This window comes from Leptosomus discolor, chromosome 6 (genome assembly GCF_034619465.1).
Source record: "Leptosomus discolor isolate bLepDis1 chromosome 6, bLepDis1.hap2, whole genome shotgun sequence".
Classification (NCBI taxonomy): Eukaryota; Metazoa; Chordata; class Aves; order Leptosomiformes; family Leptosomidae; genus Leptosomus; species Leptosomus discolor.
This window is the reverse complement of record NC_141396.1, coordinates 59,995,565-60,022,101: the sequence shown is the minus strand read 5'-3', so window position 1 is coordinate 60,022,101 and position 26,537 is coordinate 59,995,565. Positions and strand designations below refer to the sequence as shown.

At 43.7% G+C, this 26,537-nt stretch overlaps 1 protein-coding gene across 2 annotated transcripts in view; it reads right to left on the bottom strand.

Moving 5' to 3' along the window:
• RHEB (Ras homolog, mTORC1 binding) overlaps positions 1-25,572 on the bottom strand; it is a 41,226-nt gene extending 15,654 nt beyond the window's left edge. For both annotated transcript variants that reach the window (XM_086466798.1, XM_086466799.1), the window contains exons 1-3: positions 25,465-25,572; positions 6,906-6,977; positions 353-420 (exon numbers count right to left, since the gene is read on the bottom strand). In XM_086466798.1, coding sequence (XP_086322924.1) covers positions 353-420; positions 6,906-6,977; positions 25,465-25,516 — 192 coding nt within the window. In that variant the 5' untranslated portion in view covers positions 25,517-25,572. The remainder of the gene's footprint in view (positions 1-352; positions 421-6,905; positions 6,978-25,464) is intronic.
• Between the last annotated feature and the right edge of the window lie 965 nt (positions 25,573-26,537).

The following is a 26,537-nucleotide window of genomic DNA, read 5'->3' as shown; positions in this document are numbered from 1 at the left end:
TTTATTGAAGTGACGTTTTCCATCTCAAGCAAGACTGCTAGTTTAGTCCATAAACACCAAGCAAGCTACTTAGGAACTCTTAGTACATCAGAGTTAAGGCACTTCCTTCTTCACTTTAGAGGTAAATTCAATAGACAGGGAAAAGAAAATCCAAACAAAAAAAAACCCCAACAAAACAAAGCCTTTAAATAAACACTATAGAAACATTGATCTTTAATGACTAAACGACAAGGCAGAATCATTTAAGTTAACCTTCACCTTTGAACCAATGGTCACTACCAACTTAGCTCTACAGGACTATGAATACCTGTTGTCTTACCTCTGAAGAAAGATTCAAAGATAGGTAACTTACTTGGCCAGCAGTGTCAACCAGCTGAAGATGATATTCTTGGCCATTTACTGTGATCAGTTTTGTAAAAGCTAGAACAAACAAGAAATACATAAACAAGTCAGAATTATACACAAGAAAGGGATCAGAAGTCACTCATCTATGCCATCATCAGCCAAGGCACTAAGAAAAGGAACTTTAGTTACAGGCTTTAAAGTAGCAGTAAAAGGCTAGATCAGGCGGCTGCACTTTTAACTAGCATACGGCAGCTAAAGAAACTCAGATGTTTATTTTAAAATTTCAAATTTCAGAAGATTCTCACATTGAATGCAGTACTTTCTTCTTTACTTAAAAGGAAAGAGTAAAAAAGGGTTTTTACATGCATTTCTAAGAGACTCCCAGGCAACCGTAATTTGTGGTAACACAATTAGCATCAAAGCTAAGTTTGAACTTATTACAGGATATTTGCCCCAGTTTCCAAGCAGTTTAGCAAGATCAATTTCCTAAACGTAAAATACCATGAGGTAAATGATCTGTCTTTTAAAAAAAAAAAAAGTAATAATCTTTGGGGGCTAAACCACACAGAGGCTAACTTATGAATATACTAAACCTAACTAATGAGAATTTAGCTAGAAATTTACCGTGCTGCTTTCACATTTGCTGTAGCTACCAGCCTACCTAGTCCTCAGTCAGGAAGTACATTCAATCCCCAAAGGCCATGAGAATTGCTTCTTTTCCTCAGATTCATGAAATGCCAACACGCTGTGAGCTGAGGAGTCTTACTCAACCGCAAAAGCAGTGTCACGGCTCTTATAGGAATAACGTACTACTGAGCACTGCACGTACCAGCCAGCACACATCCCTGGCTTCAGAGCTTCACACTGGCCTTAGCGTTGCACTAAATTACTGGACAGTACTGATACACCGAGTAAAGTTTGTGTTGTCCTCCAGTTGAGGTAGTTTTCCCAAATACTAGCAGTCCTAAGAAGCTTCATCTTCCGTTGCAGTGATGAGCAGGGACATAGCTAACACTGCAGAGACCTGTTCATCACACTCTTAAGTTGTCCAACAACTTCCCAAAGCTACAAAGCTGAATGTTCTCCATCCCGCTGTGCAGTCTCCTGCCTACACCCTCGGGGTTTTGCGCAGGGCCTCCTAGAAGCTGACGTTCGCAGACTTTCCTACTCCCTGCCAACGCTCGTTGCCCTGTCAAGTCTCCACAATGTGAGTATTATCTGGAGTAAGTGGGCTGAAATATCTGAAACTGGAGGTTTCAACCCACCTAGTAAATCAAAGCACCCTTTTTTAAAAAAGGAGCAATTCAAACAGCAAAGCCAAACTTACGCAGAGTGTCTAAACAACCTGCGTAAAGCTAAAGCGTACTTAGCTTCCGTTACAATACCGACAAGTGCAATCTACAATGGAGGCTCAAAGAGTGCTCCTCCCTCACCCTGTCTATTCCCCATGCAAGTGGCTTTAGCTCTCTCAAGTCACTGTCTGGGCGCTGCTGCCATCGCTGCACGAGATTTTAGGGTTAGGAAACAAGAACCTACAACAGCTCTTTGCCTTGGATGAATGCTGTGGTGGGGACAGAAGCAACTGTTTGCTCAAGCAGATGTTAACGTGCTGCGTCACTATATACAATATCACTGCTTCAAGTCAGAGGGAAAACAGACTCGTCCAGAGACACACTGCATTAACAGGTATATTAAAAGTAACTGTGTCTCTAGTTTCTTGACACTTCACATACACATCAAAGCACTCTGCAATCAAAGTAGCTTCAAAAGCCTCATGAAGTTAATATTTTAAAAGGGACAGATGGCAGCTTTTTCAGACTACTCTAGAAGCCTAGAATAGACCCAGCAAAGACATCACCATCATCGATACTGGAAGCAGAGTGTGACAGAGCCAGGGGAAGGGAAACAGTGGAGGAGTCACCACAGACTGGGCGAGGAGAACTGTTAGTTCAGTGCAGAGGCTTGCAGCACTAGGAACAGCCCACTGCAAGAACACAGATCTGCTTGGATGCAGTCGTAATTAATGACTTCCGTGTCTTTGCTGAAGCTTTTAAAAAACCATTCCTGGTATGAATTTCATCTTGGGAAAAACCCACAGCTGTATCAGATGCGATTATCCACAGGTCCCCTTGATCCAGAGGAAGTCTTCACTTCCAATTCTGTCACCTATCATCCTGGGAAACATTGCCTTCTGCTGCGCCTACGAGCAAGACAACTAATAATGCCATCACTGCACACTATAGCTCTTCCCAGTATGCCAAGGACAGATTTCAGCAGACCTGAACAGTCTCTGCAGTTCTAGTCTTAATGCAAGCATCTGTGAAAAGCTGCTCATCAGCTGAAGCACGGGTAAAGCCTCTTTTAGCTCCAGGAAGCACACAGCTCTAAGAACGAGACATGCTTACACCTTGCAACACAACTCAAGCGTAGCTATATGAAGCAAGCCGCAATCCCCACCTTCACCTAGAACTGTTCCTAGTTCTGATGCGCTGCTCAAGCTTGGAGAATTTGGTGCTGCAGCGAACAACTCAGCAAACAGATACACGCACACAGTTGAGGGTGCAGTCAACAGCTGCACTGCGAAGAAACTAAAGCCACTTTGCCATCAGAGAAAGTTCTGGTAAAATTACACGCAGTGCGCGGCCCCGAATGCTGCTACAGCTCAGCAGAAGCAGAACTTACGCAGCAACACCATCAGCTGCTGATCATCATTACCCTAAGATCAAGTATATTTCAATGAAGACTAACATGAATGAAAAGATTTGCATATGCAACTCGGATGACAGCTGCCATGAAAACAAGCCATTATGACAAAAAAAAATCAGTACCAGGTATATCAATGCAGGCTTTTAGATCAATAGTGCTACTGAGTAAAGGTTCGAGAGTGGTGTCAACATTATCCCCATAAAGCTACTGGCTGGTAGCTAAATACAGCCACCTTGTAAGGGTTCCTCAATTACTACCTTCTGCATCCCTTTCTATTTGTCGTTATTCCAAAGTCGATGCCTGTCACTAATCTGTCAGTACATCCTCTAGATCACTGGGAAGTGTACTGCAACGGAGCTATTTTTAGCTTTCCTCAGAAGCCTCACCTCCACCCCTTGAGAAGACTGCTCAGCAGCAGCTCCTGGGAAGAAGCATACTTCACCCTTCCAGTGTACTTGCCTTGACACGCATGAAAGAAGTTTAGCCTTAAAGATGCTTCTAGCAAACCCATCTAAAGCTACAGGTATCCCCTCCACAACTACTAGGGTTCCTCCAGCTCCCTCCCCCTTTCTAATACGCTTCTACTCATAATTGTATTAAAAAACATGGGATGGATGTAAGAAGCCCTTGGGGGAAGACTATTCCTTTCCTTAGGGAGCTACTGATCCTGTTTAGGGGAAAAAGGAAGACCACAGAGCTATGGTACAGCACTAGAAGCTTCTCCAAAACTGCAAGGAAAAGCGGAAAGGAGCCAGGCAGGCCTCAGAGGAGCTGGAGAAAACATTTTTGAGACTCAGGCAGTCACGTCAGCCCTCCTGCAACACAACATCACTGAATTAATGATAACCAAACACATCCCTGCAAAGATGTGGATGGCTGCAGTTATGCATACATCTTCATTATCTGTTCTTTCCGACCTATTTGCTTTCAGTTCCAAATGAAGATTCTAGTTTTTATTCCAGTAAAATTTTTGAGTTTTAAATTGTTCTGGTCTTAGCTCATCTGAGCTAATCAGCCTTCAGAGCCCCACTGAGCTCAGTGTCCACACAGACTCCCTCCACACACTCCTGCTCTGCAAAGATCTTCCTTCTCTTTCCAACACTCCCACAAATAATTGTTCCACTGGTTTCTTAACCTGGCTGTCTCAAGGGCAGCCACCCATCACGGTGTCACTCCTGTTGGGACATTCAGAAAAGGAAAAACCTATTTTGCCAAGCAATTCACTCTCACCTCCACTGCCACCACAAAACACTACAAGTTACTCTTCCTGATACACAAGTTTAGTAGAAGCAACTGAATTCAACATGCTCGTTAACTTAAATAAACTAACTTTTCTGGTTCTAATGTAATATAAGCAACAGAAAATGCAGTAGTGAAGCAGCACTCACTGTAACAAACACTAAGTGAAACCTGACACAGCTTATTTTCCCTTTACCACTTCCAAAGAAGGTAGTTATTTTCACACTGAAAAAATGAAACTATGAGAATATTAGGTCTTATTCCTATCGTTCAAGACTTACGTGCTACGCAACTTGTTCCTGTAAGAGCTTATTACAGCTTGCCTTCTATAATTTAGCTTTATACTCAATTTGTTGTGCAGGTTTTATTATTTGAAGACAAAAATTATAAAGATTAAGCTACCAGCAGTACTGCAGCTTTCCACCCTTTCATCAGTGCTAGTAGAACACTAAGAAATTATCAGTAACAATTTCCTGGAGAAAAAACAGAAATCGTACAGGCCGGATTATTCTTTAGCCTGTATTTTTTTCATTTCTAAGTTTTGTGAAGTAGACCAAATCACTACATGAAACTGAAAAGGTTTTATAACCTGTCATAAAGCACTGAAAAAATGTTCTCCTACACCACCCCTAGTACAGCACCGTGGACTTCTCAACCCCTTCTGCCACCATTGTCAGCCAGATTTGAAATTACAAGCTAGGAAAACAGTAAGACAGTGGATTACGCACTTTGTGTCTTATGACCCTGCACAGAATCAGAAACATACAGCTACGAGTGTCAAAAGACTGGATTGATCAAAGATTTAAAAAACATTTTTAAAAGATTAAGAAGTTAAGAATGATTTTGTACTAATCCCATAAAAACTAGTTTCACATGTCTGTCTTAAAAAAAATCCAAACGAACGTCAACATATTTTAAATTTTAGTGGTAAACTTGAAAGTGCTATCTCTTCTGTTCTTCACAGAAGCATTTTTAAAACATTCTCTCCATCAAGCCTTCCAGGGCTTGAAGATGGGACAGACTTGCTACTGCTTTGAACCTCAGGACGCATCTTATGTCTTCAACCCTTACTTCCCAGCAATGTGTTCTGACACAAGAAAGGTCCTTCAATTCTCTACCTTTCAGAAAGGAAACTCCTCCAGCCATGCTGCAGATCACAAGACTTTCACCAAATGAATAATGTTCTTTGTTTTCCAAATAAATATGAAATCAAGTGAAAAGTTAAGCCTTTTCAAGATGTCCCTGCCCAGCAAAGACTTCACAGCCATGACATGCTCAATATTTAAATTCAGATCAAGCAAGCAGCGCATACTACAAGAGTCAAATAAGAGCAGAATTTATCCAGACTGGATAGTTAAGAAGTGCCACTAGTGTGAGACATACAACTACATAGTTACTAACAGTATTTACAGACAATAGCCTTCTGTGGACGACAAGAGCTTGTAAAGGATCAAACAAGCCAACCTTGTACCAAGGTGTTAATACCCTAAAACAAGATACAGACTCAGTATTTTGGAGAGACTTTGACCCTATGTCGCTCAAGCTTTATCCATTCCCACATACCTTCATAAAACTAAGATTACTTTAAATAATTTGCATTTATATAGCCCAGACAGTGAAAAATAACCTGTCACAACTGATATTACTTCATTCAAAACTCCAGAGTATCACATAGATTTAACATACTAGGGCACAAGTTCGAAACAGTAAAAACGTATGCCACCACTGCATTTCAGGTTACTAAAATACAACTCCAGGGTTATGATCATGAAATCAAAAAGTTCTATTTGCCACATGATTGAAGTGAACCAATATAATCAAGTTACTCTGCCGAGCACCACAGTTGCTCAAGTATTTTATGACCACAGCTAGCTCAGAAGTGAGCGATTGGACTGTAACAAATACCGCGTAACTCGCCTTTGAAGTGACTTGTTGCTCGTGGCAGCATTTTTAGTATTAGTATCTTCACCCACTCGCTATGCTAGCAATTCACAAAGGCACTAATATTAAAAAAAACTGCTGAAAGACACTTGAGAAGTCAGTTACGCACTGTTTGCAGCAAGCTGACAGGGTACCAGGCTTGTTATCAAGCAGTTGGAAGTGAGTAATTTAAAAGATGATCGTATTATCATGTCCACAGCATGTCTACCTTCTAAGGTAGTCATTTACTCCTGACTGGTATTGCTGGCTTTGTGTTCATCTGGATATACTGATCAAATGAGACATCTGAGACTTTAAAATACTTGTACATAGTGGCACACTTTCATATAGGCGTGACACTTCATTTGAAGTGCCCTGACTGTATTAGGGGAAGCAGATGTCCAACAACACCCATATAATACAAGGAGATGTATTTTTGCCCGACTGATTAAGTTTTCCTTCATTTACTGTTAAAAGACTGTTTGTCTGTTTGGAGAAATACGCACACAGCGATTTCCACACTGCCATACTGTAAGCTTAGTAAGCATTGGTTTAAGCGTACAAAAACTTAACAGTTAGTTAATGAGCTTTAATGTTAATATGTAAATGCCCACTTAAGTAATATGTATAATCACAATGGCTTCTGATAAAAGTCAGTTAGGTACAGAAAAGCAGCTTGTCCGTTTTTTACTTACTGTTCTCTATGGTTGGATCATACGAATCAACAAACTGTCCTTCCACAAACTGAATCGTCAGTGAAGATTTTCCTGTAAAGCAAGGAAAAGACAGTCTGTATTGAAGTAAGTCTTCAGGCTGTTACCACTTTGCACTTACCAGTAGATATACTGATGTTTTTCTAAGAGCCAGTATGAGCTTTGTACGGTTCATTTAAACTATCTATACACGACAACTGACCTAATTTTTAAATTAAGTGCCTATTCCTAGTAACTGGGTCTCCTGAACATATGAAAAACAGTGCAAAAGCTACTCGGCATGTGTTCTGCTTTTGTTTTTTTAACACAGCATCATTTAAGTGCCTCCTCCAGTCTAAAACAAATCTAAAAGTAGCAGTGTCCAATCCTCATGAAACTAAATTTAACGAAGTGCTATACGTGGAACGTTTTTCTGTCAAGAAGCAAGGAAAACTAGAAATAATTTTCAGTCGTTGCACAGAAAACTAGGAACTTGGATAGAATTACCCAAATCTGGTTTGACTAGGAGACCAGAAGTATTTCCCATGACAAAAGGATGACCTCAAAATTCTTGAGATCAACATAGTCTCCTATTAATCCTCTTAATGCCACACTACAACAGACTGGTGGATGCTGTATTTTAAGGACAGCGATAGAGGTGGCATCATTGGATTTTTTTGAAAGCAATTTAACTGCTACTACAACGTTCCCGATTTCGGTTACACTGATCTGATCACCCCCCCCCCCCCCCCCCTAAAGAGTAATGCAAAGCATTGCACTTAGTAGCAGATTGGAAAAAAAGAAGACGAAATTAGTCTTGAAATATTTTACAAGATGGTAAAGGCAAATCACATATATTGACCACAAAAATCACCTTTAAAGCTCTGCAGCTGAAGACTTTTCAAAGCATTACTGAAGTCTTAACACAATTTCCATTGCAGCACATCATCTACATTTGGGAACCTACTAGATCTATTACATTATGTTTAGTGGACAAATTCACTCTTATAGAAGTTGCCAAGTGCATTAGCTGCTTTTGCACATGAGCATATTCTTTATGCTCCTCCTTTATACTCTTCTCATCAGCAAGAGGTACAAACAAAGTACGACCTCAAGTTAAAATTTAGACTCGAGACCATCCTACTCAGTGGAAGCTTTTCAATGACATCATAAGTATCCAACGTTGTGGCTGAACTATGTAGTAAAACTATTTTCAAGAATTAATTGCTTTGGATGAAGACTGCCCACTTGCAGTGCTCAGACCATGCGATGTTTATACTTTGCTGTAGAAAAAGTCCTTTCCTAAGCATTCCTTCAGGAGATATTAGAAAACAGTATTCCACTGCAGCCGCCCCCATTCTTGCTTCATCATACAAGGCTCCTGACCTGTTCACATTTGACTTCTTGTTACCAGCACACTTAGCAAGACTTTTCCTTAAAGACATTCTAAAAAAACTGTAAGTCATACAAAGTACAAGCATGGAAGCAGTACACGGGATGTTCGGCTTAATAATTACATGTGCAGTCAATTCTTCATTGACCACACACTTCCAGGATTTACTCCTCCAGGACGAAGGAAGAAAATGTTACAATACAAGCATCATCATTTGGGCATCTTCCAACAGCCATAACCTTCATCAACTCACTGCTTGGTTTATTTTAACATCACTGCCCAGCTCTGCCATGCTCACCCCTTTGCTGTCTCCTACCAATCACGCCAGTTTATTCCAGATACAATGCTTAGAACACCCAGACAAACCCCCACAAGACCAACCAGCACACAAGCTTTTAAGAGTTGCGTTTTCTCAAATCAAGTTCTTGGATAACATTTTGTGACACACCTAACAGTGCAACTAAAGGTGTCATACTCGCTGTGCACGAGTTTCCAGAGAACACTGAACTTCAAACTGCTGCTCCAGCAAGGAAGCAGGGGGGAAGGAACCACGCACATCCGAAATCATCCTAATAAGGACAGACTTAGAACTGAGACTATGCATCCCGGCAGCTTTCTGAAACTGTATTTTGGACACCACTTAGAGAGTGAATGAACTTGGAGGCTATTTCTTCTTCAGCTATAAGCTTAGGAAGTTGCTACCCAGATGCTTTCAGCTTCTCGGCCCATACTAAGCACTCCATTTCAAAACAAAGTTAACTATCTCTATATTAGGCCATTATATCTTCAAGCTAAGAGCCGAGTTAAGCACAGATCACCGAACATTTTTCCTCCTAAGGAGGATCCTAAAGACTTAACTGCTACCGTCTGTCTGTGCTAAGTCTGGAAACTGAATACTAGAAAGAAGTCAGAGCCAACAGAAAATGCTGCGTTTTAACATCCAGCTGTATTAATTACTGCTTTCCTCCTAACAGTGAAAGAGGAGGAAACAAAACCAGACAAAACCAGTGTTCCAACACTCTCCTCCTAAATTCCTGCAAGCTTTGTAACAAGCCTTCCAGTAATGATATGTCTGTGATCACAAGAGGATGCCTGCTTTCCTACACGAGCCACAGGGAAGCTGTCCTGTCTTGGATCCAGCCACATACCCCCTCGGGTAAGTGTGTGCAACAGTATCCCACTAAATCAGGGCTTCCAGAGGGGATACAAGAAATTTAAAACTTAAGTCATTAACACCCCACTGCCTTGTCTCAGCCCATGCCTAAGGAGCACACAGCGCCATGTAAACAACAGCTTGGCTTGAACTTTGTCCCACAGGTTTTATTCCAGGCCTTTGACCTATGCTCATGGACAGAGAGGAAAATTAAGTTGACAACTGAGCCCCTATCTCCCCTTTCCCCAGAAAGATCAGGCATCATTTTCAGAGAGAATTACAACATAAACATAACATCCCTGAGGCAGGGGCCAAGGAACACACGCAACTGCGTTTACTGATGTGCTAACTCCATCTCAGAGCACTGCAGGGAGGAGGACACGGGGAGATACTGCAGTCTAGATGTGCATACACCACTAGCACACTTCAGCTTAAAAGCACAAGAGAGCCTGACACCAGCAGCAAAGACTTGATTAATCAACTACTGAAGGGTGCACACCTCAAAGAAAAAAAAAAGCTCAGCTCTAATATGCCCTCATTTGGAACAAACGCCAAACGTTTTTTTAGTTTGCTAAGCCTTCCCTTGTAGCATCCTCCATGCTGGTACTTTTAGTGTATTCATTGTCCTCAAGTTTTCAGAAAACAAACATCTGTTGAGACCAAAAGAGAAGTGTCATGAGCAGAAGCAAGATAAGAGTCTGCTGGAAGCATTCACTAAATTGATGGAGACCTGCGATTTTAAGAAGAAAAAGCATTTGCAAAAATCTTACCGAAGATGATTATGATTTAACCTTTTGACTCCGTTCACAGAATCAGAGCACTTAAAACTGACTAGGAAGAAAGAAATTAATCAAACAAGGGCAACAAGATGACTCCTCCAGCTGTACTTGCTACAGTAACTCAAAGCACCAGATCATCTATGGCAGAGGAGTTGTAAGCAAAATCCTACAAGGTTGCTGACTCCCCTTCTCCCTGGAGCTAGGGGACAGAAGATAATGGCTGGGAGGAACAGGTTTTACAAGTGTTTAGAATACAAGTCCCAGGCGGGCAAAAGCTCAATCAAGTTGTCCAGAACTACCCAAAGCCTATTTGTATACACAATTTATCATTTATTATATGATGCAGGAGCAGTAAAGTTTTCCACTGTCAGAACAGAAAAGAAGCAGGTTTTCAGACAGAAAGCTGTTTCAAAAAACAAAGCTGTCGTATTTCTGTTCATACAATAGACCACTGGCTACATAAAGCAGAACATCCCATAAACACTGATGGGTGCAGTCAGAGCACATCAGTTTCAACTGCCGTTGCAATTGTCAAGGCAAAACAATTGCCAAATTCAGTTTTTACTCATCCTATTACTTCTTGGACAAGAGCTGCGGTATTTCATCTAGCCTTAAAATTCAAGCTTTACAACACCAGGCAGTTTACCAAGAAGATGAGTAAGTGAGCACGGGTGGCTGATGAACAGCTGGCCTCTCTGAAGAGGCCATGGCCTCTCTTCGGTCCACCTCGGCCTGCCTGCTGACCCCATCCCACATCCTTATTCTCCTTGCAATAGGCAGAGGGAAAGCCCAGATGAATTTCTCATCTGGAGCCAACTTCACCCCAAACCCAGAAGATAGTCTGATGCAACCGGCCAGTGAGCAAGTCAAACACCAGCTCCACAAGCAAGGCATTGTGCAAGCTCGATTCTGCAGCTGCCCTCTTAACGTGGCATCTCCTCAATGACAGCCACTGGCAGCACAGAGCAGTTTCTCTCAACAGGAAGAATTTCTCAATACTCAAAATCATCTGCACATGCAATGAGTAAACAGTTTGATGGGGTCAAGAACAACAACTGCTGAAGACTTGCAATTCTCAGTTCTGTTAGGATTTTAGATGCATAGTTTCTTTAACCCATCTTTTTCTATTCAAACACCCACTTATGTACTTTGATTAAACACTCAACAGCTGGCAGCATCTAACCCACTCCTACCACAAGCTTAGCACCTTACCTAGGTTAGTCTCCACACAGATCTACTCAGCTTTACTCACAGAACAAACTAGTTTAGGTTTTGTCACAAAAGGGTTTGGGAAATTTCATAATGCAGTCATATCAAATTAGGCAAGTAGGTACCTACTGTGTACCCAGCTTTCAATCTCTCACACATAGCTATGCTCAATTCACCACTACGCTTCACAGAGATGAAGTTTTCATACTGAAAGTTACACTCGATTTAACTTGAACATTAGGATCTTTCATCTTCTTCAATTCAGAATACCAAGATGCACAAAATGGAGGCACCAGCATTTCCACAGTGCAGATTATCTGTCTGACCTCAGAGCACAGAAAGGGACCGAACAACTTCTTAGAGCAGATGGAGGTTTAACTGGGTAGGGAAAGGGAATTACAACATTGCTCTTCGACAGAAATCTTTTCAGAACATAGTAGATGATCTCAGAACACAGCACTAGCTCATAATTCTGCTCAGCCTTCATCATTAGCAACTTTATATGGTTAATTAAGATTTTTTTCCCCAGGTGCTAATTTACAGCTAGGTAGGTGCTATTTTGCAGATCATTGCTATGTAGTTTGGTGAATTATTCTAATGACTATAAAAATGATACATCTGGGTCAATAAAGATGTCTGTTTCTAAACCTCTGGAGTCAGTGATACAATGAATAGCTTGTGTTTTACCCAGATGTAACTTAATTCTACTATTAAACTTTTAATCATGAGGAATTATTACATATAAGCACCTACTTTGAGCCATAGTTTTATCACTTTCTAGTGATTCCCTTGCAACATCAACATTATGATACCAGGATTAAAAAATTATTTTCTGATGCTTACAGAGAAGACTCCTGCCGACACACAGAGCTCAGCTGGTGCTCATATGATACCCATGCTCTATCTGCAACACAGAGAGTGGTGGCACCCCTCTCAGAGTGCTGTCTGAGCTTTCTGAAGGACAGACTAAAGGATCTCCCCTTATGATCCTGTAAAAGTCTGAGAACCTCAATGAGACAGCTTTCGATAACGTAGTGACGTACCTCAAGAACAGAAGAGATCTTCATAACAAACCGAAGAGCAGATCAGTAATTTCAGGACAACACAAGCTCTTTTTCAAGGTCTATGGCACTATCACATTGCTCCAACTGTTCCCTGCCTTCTCCTGATCTATTTTTGTATTAGGATATAAGGAAATACATTCGACAGCAAGGTACCATAGCATGAACTACTCCTGCTGTAGAAGAGGAGGTTCACGTGACTGACTGTAATAACAAGAACACAAGCCTGCAGGAAGAAAAAGCCACATGCTTGTTTCCCTTCCTTCTGCGTTGCACAATTTTCTTGAGGATTATCAAAGGTATTCCTCTGCAAGCCAGAAGAAATCTGAGAGGCAGTCATTTAGAAAGGAAGTCAGATGGCTGCCTTTATTTTCTTCAGATTTCAAAGCAGTCAAACTCCCAAGTGTACTTGCAGGCTCTTGCTAGGTTGGCGGCAATGAGCCTTCAAAACACAAACCAAGAGTTCTAGTTAACGCTGCCTAGATCATATTTTCTGTAAGGAAAACAAGAGAGCATGTGCTTTATTCCCTGATAGGTAACAGCAAGCTTGCTCCGTCCTGCAGTCCTCACCCCTCGATGTTCACTTACACCTTGTTGCAATGTATTAGGCAAGCACGTAGAGAAAAATTCCATTGTTTTCCTGCAACAGCTTCATTGCCACTTCCAGGTGTCCATTTTGTCTCCATTTAAGCCAGAAACCTCAGCAAAGGATTGTCAGAAAGGTTTTAGTTATTTTAGTGCACAGTCCATCCTGCTTGTTACCCTTGCTGGCAGAAGTGCCACAGTTTGCCTGATATTTCCCTTTTAATAAGGAAAAGTAATTTTAACTCCACACTTGCATCCTGGGGTCTCCTAACTACACAGGAAATTCAGACATTCGTACCCCAGACAGTCAACCAATACTTGCTCAGATAAGTACTACCCTCTGTAGTGCCTTCAGACTTCCTGCAGAAACTGTGCATCCCTGCAGCACCTTCTCACCTCCCGCCCCACATCACCACGCCTAAAATATTTCAGGCGGCGGCGGCAGAAATTCAGAGGCAACTTGACTTATCAGGCATGTGCTGCTAGCCTAATTAGCAAATGTACTCCCTAAACTAAAGTATACCAAGTTGTTCTGCCTAACTGCACTTCTAAAGGGGAGCTTACTAACCTTAAAGATCAGATCCTGATATTTCAGTTTATGACACACTTAAGAGGAAAAAAAGCCTGAACTTTGTACTGATTTCCCCTCCCGAAGAGGCAAAATTCAACTTGTACTGCTGGGCAGAAGCCAAGTTCTCTGTCCCTATGCACACACTTCAAGCAGCTAATTAGGTATCTGAATAAACTTGACCTTTCCTTGGATCACCGGGTATGTACAACACGAAATGTCTTTGAAAGATACTTTTAGTAACTGTCATTGTTTCACCATGAAATCAGTTCTAAATGCTATGTCATTAGAAATAAAAATGCCTATATCTTGCTGTAATAGTGTGATACGTATCCAGCAACCAGAGCCAAGGAATTTCAGCTTCACCCTGACAAAAGGTCCACAGAGCTATTTACCAACCTGCAGCAAAACCTGAAGGTATTACTGATTTGTTCCCACAACTACAGGCAGGTTACTTTTACAACTTACGAACTCTCTCTATATATATATATATATGTATCTCAATCTAACTGGGCAATAATCACTAGTTCTCAGCAACAAAAACCAGCTTCAGCCTGCAGCACTATGCCTGACTATGAAGTAGTCAGTCAACATAACAAACTCTTCATGCCCCCACTGATGGTTCAAAGTCTGACGAACCCAATGTCATCAAATGCCAACAACACACATGGCAGCCAAAATCTGACTTCTGTGGAAAGAGTGCTGCTACCAGCAGGCCACATCAGCATGCAGCACTGTTTACCTGCCACGACCTGCACTGCTGGAAGTTCCCAAAGCTGCACGAAGCATCAGGAGCTGCGGTACCAACCCTCACAACACTAACATCTCTTAGCACAAAATAGAGAAGGTGGTCTTTAGGGATACCGACAAAGATTAGTGCTGACTCGCTCTTCCACTGTGGAGCAGGACATGGTCAAATCCATCACACCTCTGCCAACAGATGCATAGGCAGACACCATCGTGATTCATGATCATACAGTTGAACTGTGATCACTTTAATTCTCCTGCACTAGCACAAGGCTGCTGTGGATCTATACATAACCATGCCAACATAAACACCAGTATGCCCGACCTGTAGCATCCTCTCTAAAAACCGTCTCCCCCCATCAGACTCAGATCAACTTTCGATAAGTTACTGTCGTCTCTCCTCCAGTTCAATTCTAGATCTTCACTGAATTAACGTTACAGGCATCTTCCTTCTGCTTAAGATGTGAATTCCTCCCCTCTATTAATCAGGGTTGTATAAAGCCACAATCTGTTAAATGTCATTTTCGTACCATAGCACTCTGTACAGCTGGAGTTATCATTAACCCCACCCCACTAACTCCGACTGCAAGCCTTCTTCATTTACACACTTACTCCATCAATGTAACAGAGCAGCCTCTGAATACAGAGGACAATCTGTTAACAGTAAGGAAGGCTCAAAGTAATATACAAAAATCACAGCATGACAGATGTGGGTAAGACACCACGAAAAAAGAGACTCCAGGGTAAGGATAACACCATGCAGAGTACCAGAAGAATCATTAGAGCCCCTCAACCTTGGCAAATTTTAAGGGAATTTAAGCCAGAGATCCATCACATATGACATGGCACAGCTGATTTTGCCATAAGGCAGATAAGATAGAACAGGTAACCCTGGGTTGCTATAGCTTACTATAAAGTTCTTGCCTGTCACAACAGCCAGATGGCTTTCTTACCTTCATAACCAGTGCGTATCTATCTGTTGGCTCACAAGGTACTTCAAATTAAGAGTTTTCAGGTAGGAATCATACTTTTCTATTCTCAGTTTTTATACCACCTAGTACAAAAAGGTCACAATGCATAACTTTGATCTTTGCAAGGAAAACCAACAACAACAGAACAAACTTTAAAAAACAAAGACCACCCCACTCCTACCCTCTCCCAACCACCTGAAAATAGCCCAGGGAGATAACGGAGGATGACACTTGCAACTTGACTTTAAGCTATTTTTCCACTTAAGACTGTCTTTCGCAAGTGAAGTGTCTTCCAGCCAGCCTAGCTCCAGCATCTGAGGAAGCACTTGCCAGCTGACACTGGATTCTTCACTTCCCAGCTCTCTGCCAGCACCATCACACAACTTGGACAAGGAATTGAGTATCAAGCTACAGTTTAAGGCAACCTAACTCCAGGCCAGCCTTCAAGAGAGCGAGCAGTGCATTGTATTTGTCTGCTGTACAAGTCTTTGTGTATCAACACCAATAAAATCCTCACAGTGCAACAGTGACTATTACTCCGTTATTATCCAGTGAAATCGTAAAACAATCCACCTAATCTTAAATTCAAGTATATTTTAAACAGTATCTAACAAATTAAGCACACACCACATCTACTTGGCAGAAATGGATAAAACATTAACTATTACTGGTAAATAGGTCGAGGGCGAAGACTTACCATAGGTACAGCAAAGACTTTCAGAAGTTGCTTACTTCCTTAGCCTGGCTAGTTGGGAAATAACCCATAGTTTCATTTTTGGTTTCCATACTTCCCTGCTGTAAGAACTGGAGAGGCATGGCCCAACTTTCCCCACAACAAGCTGCCCTTAAAACTTGGGTCCATACACCCCTTCTCACGCTGTCCCTTTTTCTCCTTACCAACATCCACCTTTAAACCCTTCCAACCTTTGGGATGTACGGCCCACACCCACCTGAGCAGCTGGATGCCAAAATAACAGGATGTTCATACGACCATCTTCAGAAAATATAAATGCATAACCTACGGTCTCATCATCAGCTATAAATTGTGTATGGGATTAAGGCTTTCTACAATCACTATCTTTTTGCCTGGAAATGCAAAGCGAGAAGGCATCATCTTACTTTTCTGTATTACCATGAATTTACACTTGTTCACAGCAGCTGGTTGTGAGAAAAGCACAACCTGATGCTAGGCTTAGGAACACCATCCAAGGCACTCATCTAAAAGAAATTTCAACGAGCCAGTCATTGAAACAGTTCTGGAAGTTTCACTTTAACTCTCCCTCTGTCCTACCATCACACTTAGGGATAAAAGATATTTTGCAGTTCAGGAAGGACAAGCAGAAAAATGGTTTAGGTGTCACAAGACTCCTTGATACGCTGTACAAAGAACATGATTTTTGAAACATTTAGACATCTTCTTATTCTTCCTAGCTCTACTTTTCAGAAAAACTTGAACTACCTTTTACATTTAAACAACGTTCAGACTTCAGTTCAGCAACCGCAAAAGATTTATCAAGAATTTTGACAACCTTTTTCTCCAAACATGAAAAAAAAAAAAAGCAGAACAGCACAACTAACACCATTCTTTAGAATTTATTCACCGGTATCAAACCATGCAGATGAAGCAGAACATCTATTAGAAACAGATATTTCCAAGAAAACAATGCAGAAGAAGATACTGCAGGAAACTAAGGAACAGGGTGCTTGTATATATGGATGTTTCAAAGCTGAAATTTCCAAGTCTAATTAAAAATGCTAATTTTGAAATGGATTTTAGGACAACAGAAATTTGTTATTAATGGAGGACCAAGCCTTAGAGCAAAATACACTTCACTGCATTAATGTCAAGTTCTTGATTGTTTTGACAGTTTGTAGGACAGATTTAATGGCATTTTCCTACATATTATGCAGCCCAGCTCTTTTGCATATAGCAAGAGTACCTTTAAAGGAGGTCATACATATTGAATGAAGTTTTGGCAATACAATCTGACAAGCTGTTGAAGCTAGACAGATGTATCCCACTAACTCACGAGACAATGTTGTCAAGAGACACTTTCATACCATAATTCAGTATTAAACTTGCACATGTTCACACCCACACACTGAAGACCACTTATGTATTCCTTCTTTTTCCAAATTAAAATTCATTTAACTCGATACTCCACAGAATACAACTCACTAAAATTTGTCATGCATCCTCTTCTGGTTCCTGTAGTCTAAAATACCCAAGAATACTGATAACCATTCCAGAAGTATTAACTCCTCATTCTTTAAGACTTCAGCACAGTATTAGCAAAACAGAGCTGAAACTCCACTGTTTAAAGCATAATCTATCAGGGAATCAGGATTTCTTCAGTTCATATCTATTTATGACAGAATGATGATTAGATGATATTTATAACATAGAAGTACCACAACTTTTCTGAACAAGTCTTCTGAGTGTCACACATTAGGGTCTTTTGTTCCTTAAAAGGCCTTCAGAAATCATTCACTTAGTCTTATGCTTCAAAGGATTAATCTTTGGCCATTATCCACAAACTCATAAGGATTTCATCCAAATTAAACTTCTATAAATTTCCTCCTCATGTTCTAATCATAATTTCTCTAATTCACGTCAGAAGTCCCATAAGACATTCCAAATAGACTTCCCTTTTACAGGAGCCCCCAAGGCTCAAGCTATTCTTTGCTTGTCCTATCTTCATCTCGACTGGCACGTCATGCTTGATAATCAAAAATCCGCACTTTCAGAACTTGCATCACCCATTTATATCACTACCTTTTTCACCATTGTCCCATCCTGCATCCTTCATACAACTATACTTAAAATTTGCGCGTACAGCGATCAAACTGAGGAAGAACCAGCGCATCTAAACAGATTAAGTAATTGTGAATCATCTCTACGCTGCAACAGTGTTGATAAATACTTGCAACTAAAGGAGGATTCAGCCAGGTTGAGGACTGGTATTTGCAGGAAACAGGTATTTTGTAGGGTATCTTAGCAAACACTGAGGATCACTCTGAAAGGCAACAGAGCCTTTAGATTTGTTTCCACTGGTTTTCCACATACGGCAGCAATCAGTGAATCTGAATGCCTTGCACTTCGCTGTACGGTTGTACAGGTTCTAGCAAGGTCGAGGTCGGTCTCTTTTCCCAAGTAACAAACAATAGGACATGAGGAAACTGTGTCAAGTTGAGCCAGGGAAGGTTTAGATTGAACATTAAGAAAAATTTCTTCACTGAAAGGTTTGTCAAGCATTGGAACAGGCTGCCCAGGGAAAATAGTTGAGTCACCATCCCTGGAGGCATTTAAAAGACATGTAGATTGTGGCACTTAAGGACACGGTTGAGTAGTGGACTTGGCAGTGTTAGGTGCACTCAATATTAAAGGTCTTTTCTAACCTAAACGCTTCTACGATCATACTCTGGAGCTTTGGCTTTGATCCACTGCAGTATCTTTACTACCAAGCATTTCCAGAAAATTCCAGATCATATCACTTGAAGCATCATCTGAATTTGAAGACTTCAGAACGAGGTTTAGATTTACCCCAGGTCAAACATGTTACTTTTCCTTGAATCAGCATGAAACGATTAGATTTGACTACCAAGGTTATTTAAACAAGAATCTTGAAAAACTTGATTTCTTCATGGTTCCCTAACGCATGGCACCACCTTTACAAGGCTATCTTTTTCCGTGAAGAGAACTACTCGGGTTCAAAAGGCCCGCTGTTGAAAGTTTACGAGAAAGCATTCACGCTTATCTGCAGCCCCGGAGGAAAATACTTACAGATGTGGTTTCATAACAGGAGTGACTGAAGTAAAGTCTGCCCAGCCACAAAGAGCCTACTCCACCCTCCCCCAAACAGCTCACACTCCAAACCCTGTTCCCTCTGTCAGGGTTGCAGTAGCAGAGCCAACGAGCTGAACGATAGGAAAAGTTTTCCTTCTGGTTGCTTAACCTTCCAAAGAAATCAACTCCCCAAGCTGGTGACCAGGCTTCCAGCAGAGAAGTGCCAGCACACGGGCGGGGGCAGGAAGGGGCAACTTTCAGCCACAGTACAGGATTAGCTCGACTTGTGCCAAGGGAAGCCCTGCCCTACACAGTTCATTTGCATCTGCCTTCATTACAGGGCAATTAGAAAGGAAAGTGGCAGGGACATCTCTTGAGAAAAGCTGCACCCGAAAGCCTATTTCAATGCTTTGTTCAAAAACTGCCTCAGTTTACTTCCTTGTTACAAGTTCACTTTCCCCCCCCCCAACAATTTGGCATCCACTGTACTTTGTTTTCTTAAGAAGGAAATACAATCTTTAACAGCCCACATGAAATAAACCTTGTTAAGAGGTCTGCTAGGCAACATACAACACGGACTTTCTCCACATTCTTACCTTTTTCCCCCCATCCCACATACCCTCACTTGCAGGATAGCTGCCATCAGTGCGCAAGAACCACGTAGGAAAGCAAATGTCCTGACGAGGATTGGAAGAGAGAAATTTTAAGCAACAACCGCCCCCCTAAACTCAGGGAGCACATTTTTGTTTCTCACATTATCAAATTCACAACAAATTTGCCATTCACTTCAAATATAGGCCTTGGGAAACAAAAGGAAGCCTCTCAAGTCCTTAAGGAGACAGATCCGTGACTGACAAGGGCAGCTTCATCTTTTTACGTACTGTGCTTCGTGTCTGCAGCTTCCGATTTAGGATAATTTGAGATGACACCAAGCAATTTTGACTCATGCAGGATTCACAGAGCTTGAGTGCATTATGAACATCCCACAGAGAAACTGTTTCCATTCTGCATCAAACAGACAATTAAGTCAAAGCACTTTTAAAAAGACGCCCTTGAATGTCACCTTCAGGAGAGCTACAGGAAGTTAATCATAATCAGTAGTTTATCACATTTGAGCCTGCTCTTCTAATTCCAAACGTGTGGTTATGCTAAGTTTCCGCAGCAGTGTGTACCGCAGAAGAGGTTGGTTTACCCAGAACCTACACTTAAGGCAGTGTAGTATATCTAAATGAAGAGCTTCAACTTTATATAGCTTATAAATTACAGGATCTACATTTCATTTGGTTTCTCTCGTCAACATTAACTCTAAGTTGCATAATCAAATACCAAAACACTCAAATATAAAAGCAAAACCTGCAAGTGTCACCAGTAAAAGAGACCACAGTAGGCAATTTAAGAGTTAATCCTGGAACGGTGTCCTCAAATAACCCTACTGTGGCTTGATATTACAGCTGAACATGCTGCCTCTAGTGCTTCCAGCTACTGCTATCGAATGCGCTGTAGCAACTTTCACTGCTGAACAGCGCAGTCACTCACACTGAAATGCAATTAAAGCTGGCATTTCCAGCCTCATTTCAGTCCCCTGGTAGCTGCAACCTTTCCTTTTAGCAGCATTGCTGCACCCCGGCAGAGCAAATGCAGTCCCAGCGAGGGAAGCGCTATGAAAATAATCTTGGCACTTACTAGGGACTCGGCAAAATTTTAACCTTAGGTATTAGCTGGATCCTGAACCACTCAATTTTCCTGTTAAAGCTCAGGCTTTCCAATGCTGTGAACACAACCATTTCTGTAAACCAAATTACAGCACATGACAGCAGTAATTTCTCCATTCCTTCTCTCTTGACATTTACACGGGCAATTTATTGCCTGCTAAAATTACCACTTCCCTCCATCCAGTATCAAAGGGACACCTCCTCAGGGCGGCATACTACTGTGCGAACAGATGCCATCTTCCAGAAGCAAAAAGCAAAACCTCAACTCCATTTTACAATACAAACCTCCTAATATTCAAAGAACTCAGGTTTTCAAAACCAGCGACTACATTTTGTCCTAACAATTACTATTTACAGGTGCATGTTAAAGGTACTGCTTTTTCTGTCTGTCTTGCTTTCAGGCAAGGTGGAGGGGGGAGAAGTGGTTTTTAGCTTAATACAACCACCTGGAAGCCTTCTCATATAAATCTAACCTTGGCAGATAATTCTGTTCCATCATAGCTTTTTTGCTACCTGCATGCTGCAGTCACAGACCATGACTACTTCTGCCTGCAGTACGGACTGCTCCCCACCTAAACAAAAATTGATTCATTTAGCTGGGGAAGAAAATAGGTAAGTCACCACTAACTTGAGTGGATCTCCCCCTCAGAGCTAGAAGCTGACCAGGAGAGCATTTTCAGATCACTAGTCCAAATGTGTAAAATTCAGAAACAGAATTCCAGTTTCTGCAAGTGTATCTGTAACACCAGCAGCACGAGTTATGTGAACAGCAAAAAAACAAATCAGGCTGAGATAGTGACCTACAACTGGAGCAGCTGATCCAACCAACACCTCCCTGCTTATCTTAAATCCATCAGTTCAATACAAGACAGAAATCCCAGCAATAAGCTACTTTACAAGATAATCTAAGAAACTTCTTGTTTCATACAGGCATTTGTGGTCCGAATTTACTAAATTTCTTCTACAAAGAAAAGAGAACCAAACTGAGCACAAAGCATTCTGGACAACTATACGCTGCTTTTTAGAGTGGCTGTTACTCCGAAGACATTCAGAAAATCTTAATCTTGCTTGATTTATTTCCATGCAAATCTATTATTTCCAACTAGATTTGGGATATATCACATTATGACCAAAATACAAGCATGAAGGTTCTTTTCCATGAAGGCAATAACTTTTAAAAATGTTATGCTTCACCATGTATAAGACACATTTTTTTCCACAATCAAATCTCAAGTGGCTGGTCCACTCTGGTCACTTATCAAAGAACAGTACTTCAAGTCAAGTCCCTACCATTGTGAAACAATCAGATTTTGGGATGAAATCCACCTGATTTCTACTCAGAACCTCACTGAGACAAGCACACTTACATAATAGAATTTAACTTTCTTAGACCAATTTATGCCTGAGCAAAACCCGAAGGAGGCATTCTTGTGTGATTCTGCCTAGCATCATGCCACAACCCGTATGCTATATCCACACATAACTGGCCCTCCTCACCAAAAAACAAGTCCCGAAGTTCCTGGCAGATACTCAGTCCGCATCTCAGAAAGGCTGTCTGCCTGGGAATTCATGAGGCTTCCACTGCGATCGCTCCCATCAGCAAAGAATACTAGTTTCACATAGGAAAGGGTTGATGGTGGTGTTGACAGACAGAGGGAGTGTATTGAAACAAGCAGACTCCCCAATTTTCTGTTCCAAGAACTATTACATCAAAATACCACTCCCAACCTCTAGCCTACCTGACAACATCACTGGGATAAGAATAAAATCTAACGCAAGTAAAAGAACCAAGGGCTTAGCATGAAGCCAGTACAAGATTCAGACTCGGTTTCCCAAGTCCCTGCGGAGGACATGCCTGCCCATTACTATACACACTCATAACCTGAAAGATCTGCACAATTGTTGAATCATCAACTGTAGGGAACAGCTCACTGCTCAAAATATGTCATCAAAACCTGGTTATTTCAACACATAACTGAAAGAGACACAGGGGAAAAAAAGCTCGCCATTTTCTGACTAGCTTCGTCTCAAACACCATACAAATTACCAGGAGAGCACGAACTCCACAGAGCAGGTCACCTAAGCATTTACGCTAACCTATAAAACCATAAACATTTTACAACTTACCAAAATTAGCCTCCCTCATTCCAGGGTCAAGATTAATGTTCATGGCAAAGCAATGTAGCTCCCTGATTACGAAAGGAAATTTAGAAAACATTTCCTTCCAGTCCTCCAGATTTTGGAATTATTCCCCACCTTCGTGAACATCAGCTCCATTCAAACGTTGCATTTTCCCCAGAAGAAATGCTCTTCATTTTCTACCTTGTCCTAAGAGATTAGATCCTTTCTTACCCAGGGTTCAAGTAATATTCTTGCCGTCATAATACAAAGCAAGACTTACTCAAAGACTTCTCTGAAGCCAAACTAAGTCACTATCCTCCCAGACTTTAGGAGGCACATTTGGAAAAGCAGAGGACTCAACCTCAATCTCACAGTTTAACTTTCTTGTTTTTCTAACAGCTTTACAAGATAGAAGTAAGACCCCAATGACCTGTTCCTACAGCTTTAACTTTACATAAGTATTGCCTGGACATTTAATGCTCCCATATTTAAGAAAAGTAACTCGGCAGTTTTAACATGCAAGATTTTTCACCTGCAAGGTAACAGAGAATTACCAAGGACAATGAAAGGAAAACTACAGTAAACCTGAGTTTTTTGCCCTGTTAATTCTATGTTCGTACAACTTGTAGCAGTCCTAATAAAACTGAGCTTGTCCTGTCAAGCCTAATACCGCACTAGCCTCAGAAAACCTCAGCTGAAGAAGTTCAGCAGTAGGTCTCAATGGACATTAGGTAACTTTTCGCCCATCCTTTGTGTACGAGTACCATCGCTCACAGCATCGCTAACCAGATTAACAATACTGTTCTATTTCTTCTGGTTTTCCTCAACTGAGTATACACCCTGCTATCATCTCATTTTTTTTGACTGCTGCTTGTCATTGCCCACAGACGAAAGACCAAAGCTCAGCAGCACACCCAGTCCCCGTCACAGACCGCCGAAGGACAGAATTTCAAGCATTCCTCCTTCCCACTCGTGCTGCCCATTGCTTGTTTTCACCAGCGCTCAAAGAGAAAACATAACACACAAGAAGACAATGAACCAGGCTGCAACAAGTGATGTCAAATACACTATGCAAACTGATCAACCCACTACTCACTGTTCTTTTTAAGGACTAGACAAATTTATCATCCTTTTATACTATCTCAGAGTCAGGCTGCAGTTACATACAATATCTAAGACACAGCTCTGCTTATTTAGCCTTTTTTTTTTAATCTTTAAAAAAGCTTTAAGGGTTCTTTGTGCTGAGTGTGTAACAACAGATAATTACTGATTTAGCCACCGCTTTAATGTAAAAGCCCCTTTTATGGCAGCACAGCATCTCTCTGTAGCATCTTCTTTTTTTCCAACCGCACATTATCTTCAACATTGATCTACACTTTCAAGTTTGATCGATCAGGATAGCTGCACTATGGCTTATTCCTCTCTGCTTTAACAACCCAAACGGTGAAACATCTGAAACCGTTTTCCATCAAAGATGGTGAACGCAGGAGGAGAAAGGATTACAGGTGCGGGCAGTTACAGCACAAAACCCCTGTCAGCTGCTATAGACTTGTGCTGGACGCTTCCAGGAAGTTCCTCCACGTCCATGAGCCGGCGCTGGATTGTACCAGCAGCCCTGTGCAAGAGCAGCACCATCCCGTGCTGGGGACACCAGCGTCAGTACAACCCCACGGCTGAGTACAACCGGCTCCGCAGCATCGCTACGCTGCCGATGCGGACAGGGAGCACCTCTACGGAAGGGAAAAAAAAAAGAAGGGGGAAAAAAAAAAAAAAAAAAAGGCCAGAAATGGGAGCAGAGCAACCTGGTTTCCCCTCGGCATTTCAAAAGTGACTCTAAATCCTACGTCGGGGCGCGTCTGGAGGGAGATCGGTTCCACCTTCCCAGAGCCGGCGGGGCCGGAGCGCTCTCGGTCCGCCCCGCACCCCGCACCGCTCCCACGGGCTAGCGGGACCCCCGCGTTCCCCGGGAGCTGCAGGGCTGGCAGCTCGGGGTGAGCCGAGCCCCCCGACAGCCCCCGGCGGGGCAGGAATCGCCTCGCCTCGCCCCCCCGCCCCGGTGTTCCGGGGTCCACGCCGCACCGCCCGGCCGTTCGGGAAGGCCCGGCCGGGAGCGGGGGGGATGAAACTTCCTATTAAGGGCAGGGCGGCCCCGCGCTCGCAGCCCCGGGCCCGCAGCGCTCTGCGGCGCCGCCATGGCGGGGCCCGCCCGCCCGCCGCGGCTGCGCGCTCCCGGCGGCGGGAAGCGGGGCGGCCCGGCCCTCCCCGCCGCTGCACCTGCTGCCGCGGGGGAGGGAGAGAGGGAGGGCGGGCGATGCGGCGGCGGCCGCCGGGCCGAGCCGCGCTCCCCCCGCGGGCAGGGGGGCGCTGCGGAGCCCGGGACGGACCGCCACCCCCGCCTCCCCACCACCGCACCTCCGCCTCAACGGCCCGCCACCCTACCACCTCCCCCCCGCTCCCGGCAGCGCCCCGCGCTCACCCACGCTCCGGTAGCCCAGGATCGCGATCTTGCGGGACTTGGACGGCGGCATCTTCTCCCCGCCCAGCCCCGAACCACATCAAGGGCGGCGGCAGCGGCTGCGGCGGAGGTGGCGGCGGCGGTCGGCGGGCGGCTGACGGGGAGCGGGGCGCGCCGCCAGCGACATGCGGCGGGGGGAGGAGGGGGAGGGGCGGCGGAGCGGCGGGCCGACCGCACGGGACCCGCGGCGCCTGGCAGCAGCGGCGGCGCCCGACCCCACGTGACCGCCGGGCTCGCCGGCCCCTCACGTACCTGTGCGTCACGCGTCACAGGCCGGAGCGGCGACCTCGCCGCCGCCGAGAGCCGGCGCCAGGCGCCGCGAGGGGAAAAACTCGCTGCGTCATGCCTTCCCCCCTCCTCCCGCCCTCACCCGCCGCCCGCCGATTGGGCGGTGCCGCGGAAGCGCGGCCGGAGATTGGTCGAGAGCGGCGGCTGCGGCAACAGACGGCGTTCAAAGAAGGGGGCGGGGCTGACGAGAAAGGGCGAGCGGGGACGCGGATTGGGCGCCTGGGAGCTGCGCGTGCGCACGCTGGCTGGCGCGCGGCTGGCGGGCGGGCGGTACGTTCCGCGCCGCGGGGCCAAGCGGCCGCCGCGCCCCTGAGGGGAGGCTCTCCCCGGCCCGGCTCGGCCCCCTCCGTCGGGGCTCCTCGCTGGGAGGCGGCCGTTCGACGAGCCGGTGAATCGGAGCCACTGTTGCTCCGGCGGGGGGGGACACGTCCCTCGTGGCCCGGAGCGCTGGAGGCGGTTGGCGGCACCGGCTTCCCTGTCAGGGCGGCGGGGAGCGGCGGGCCCCGTAGACCCGGCGGTTCCGAGGGAACCGCTGCTGGGCCGCCTATCCCGAAAAGGGGCGCTCCGCCGGGCTGCGGCGGTGGTTGAGAATCGTCTCGGTGCCTCTTCAGAGCGTGGCCTTTGCACGCAGATCACGTTCTGGGGGAACGCCGGGTGTGAGCATCTGGAGGGCTGGCGGTTCCGTGTAAGGGGAAGGGCGGGTGGGGGGTGTGTATGTAAAAAAAAAAAAAAATCGTTAACGATCA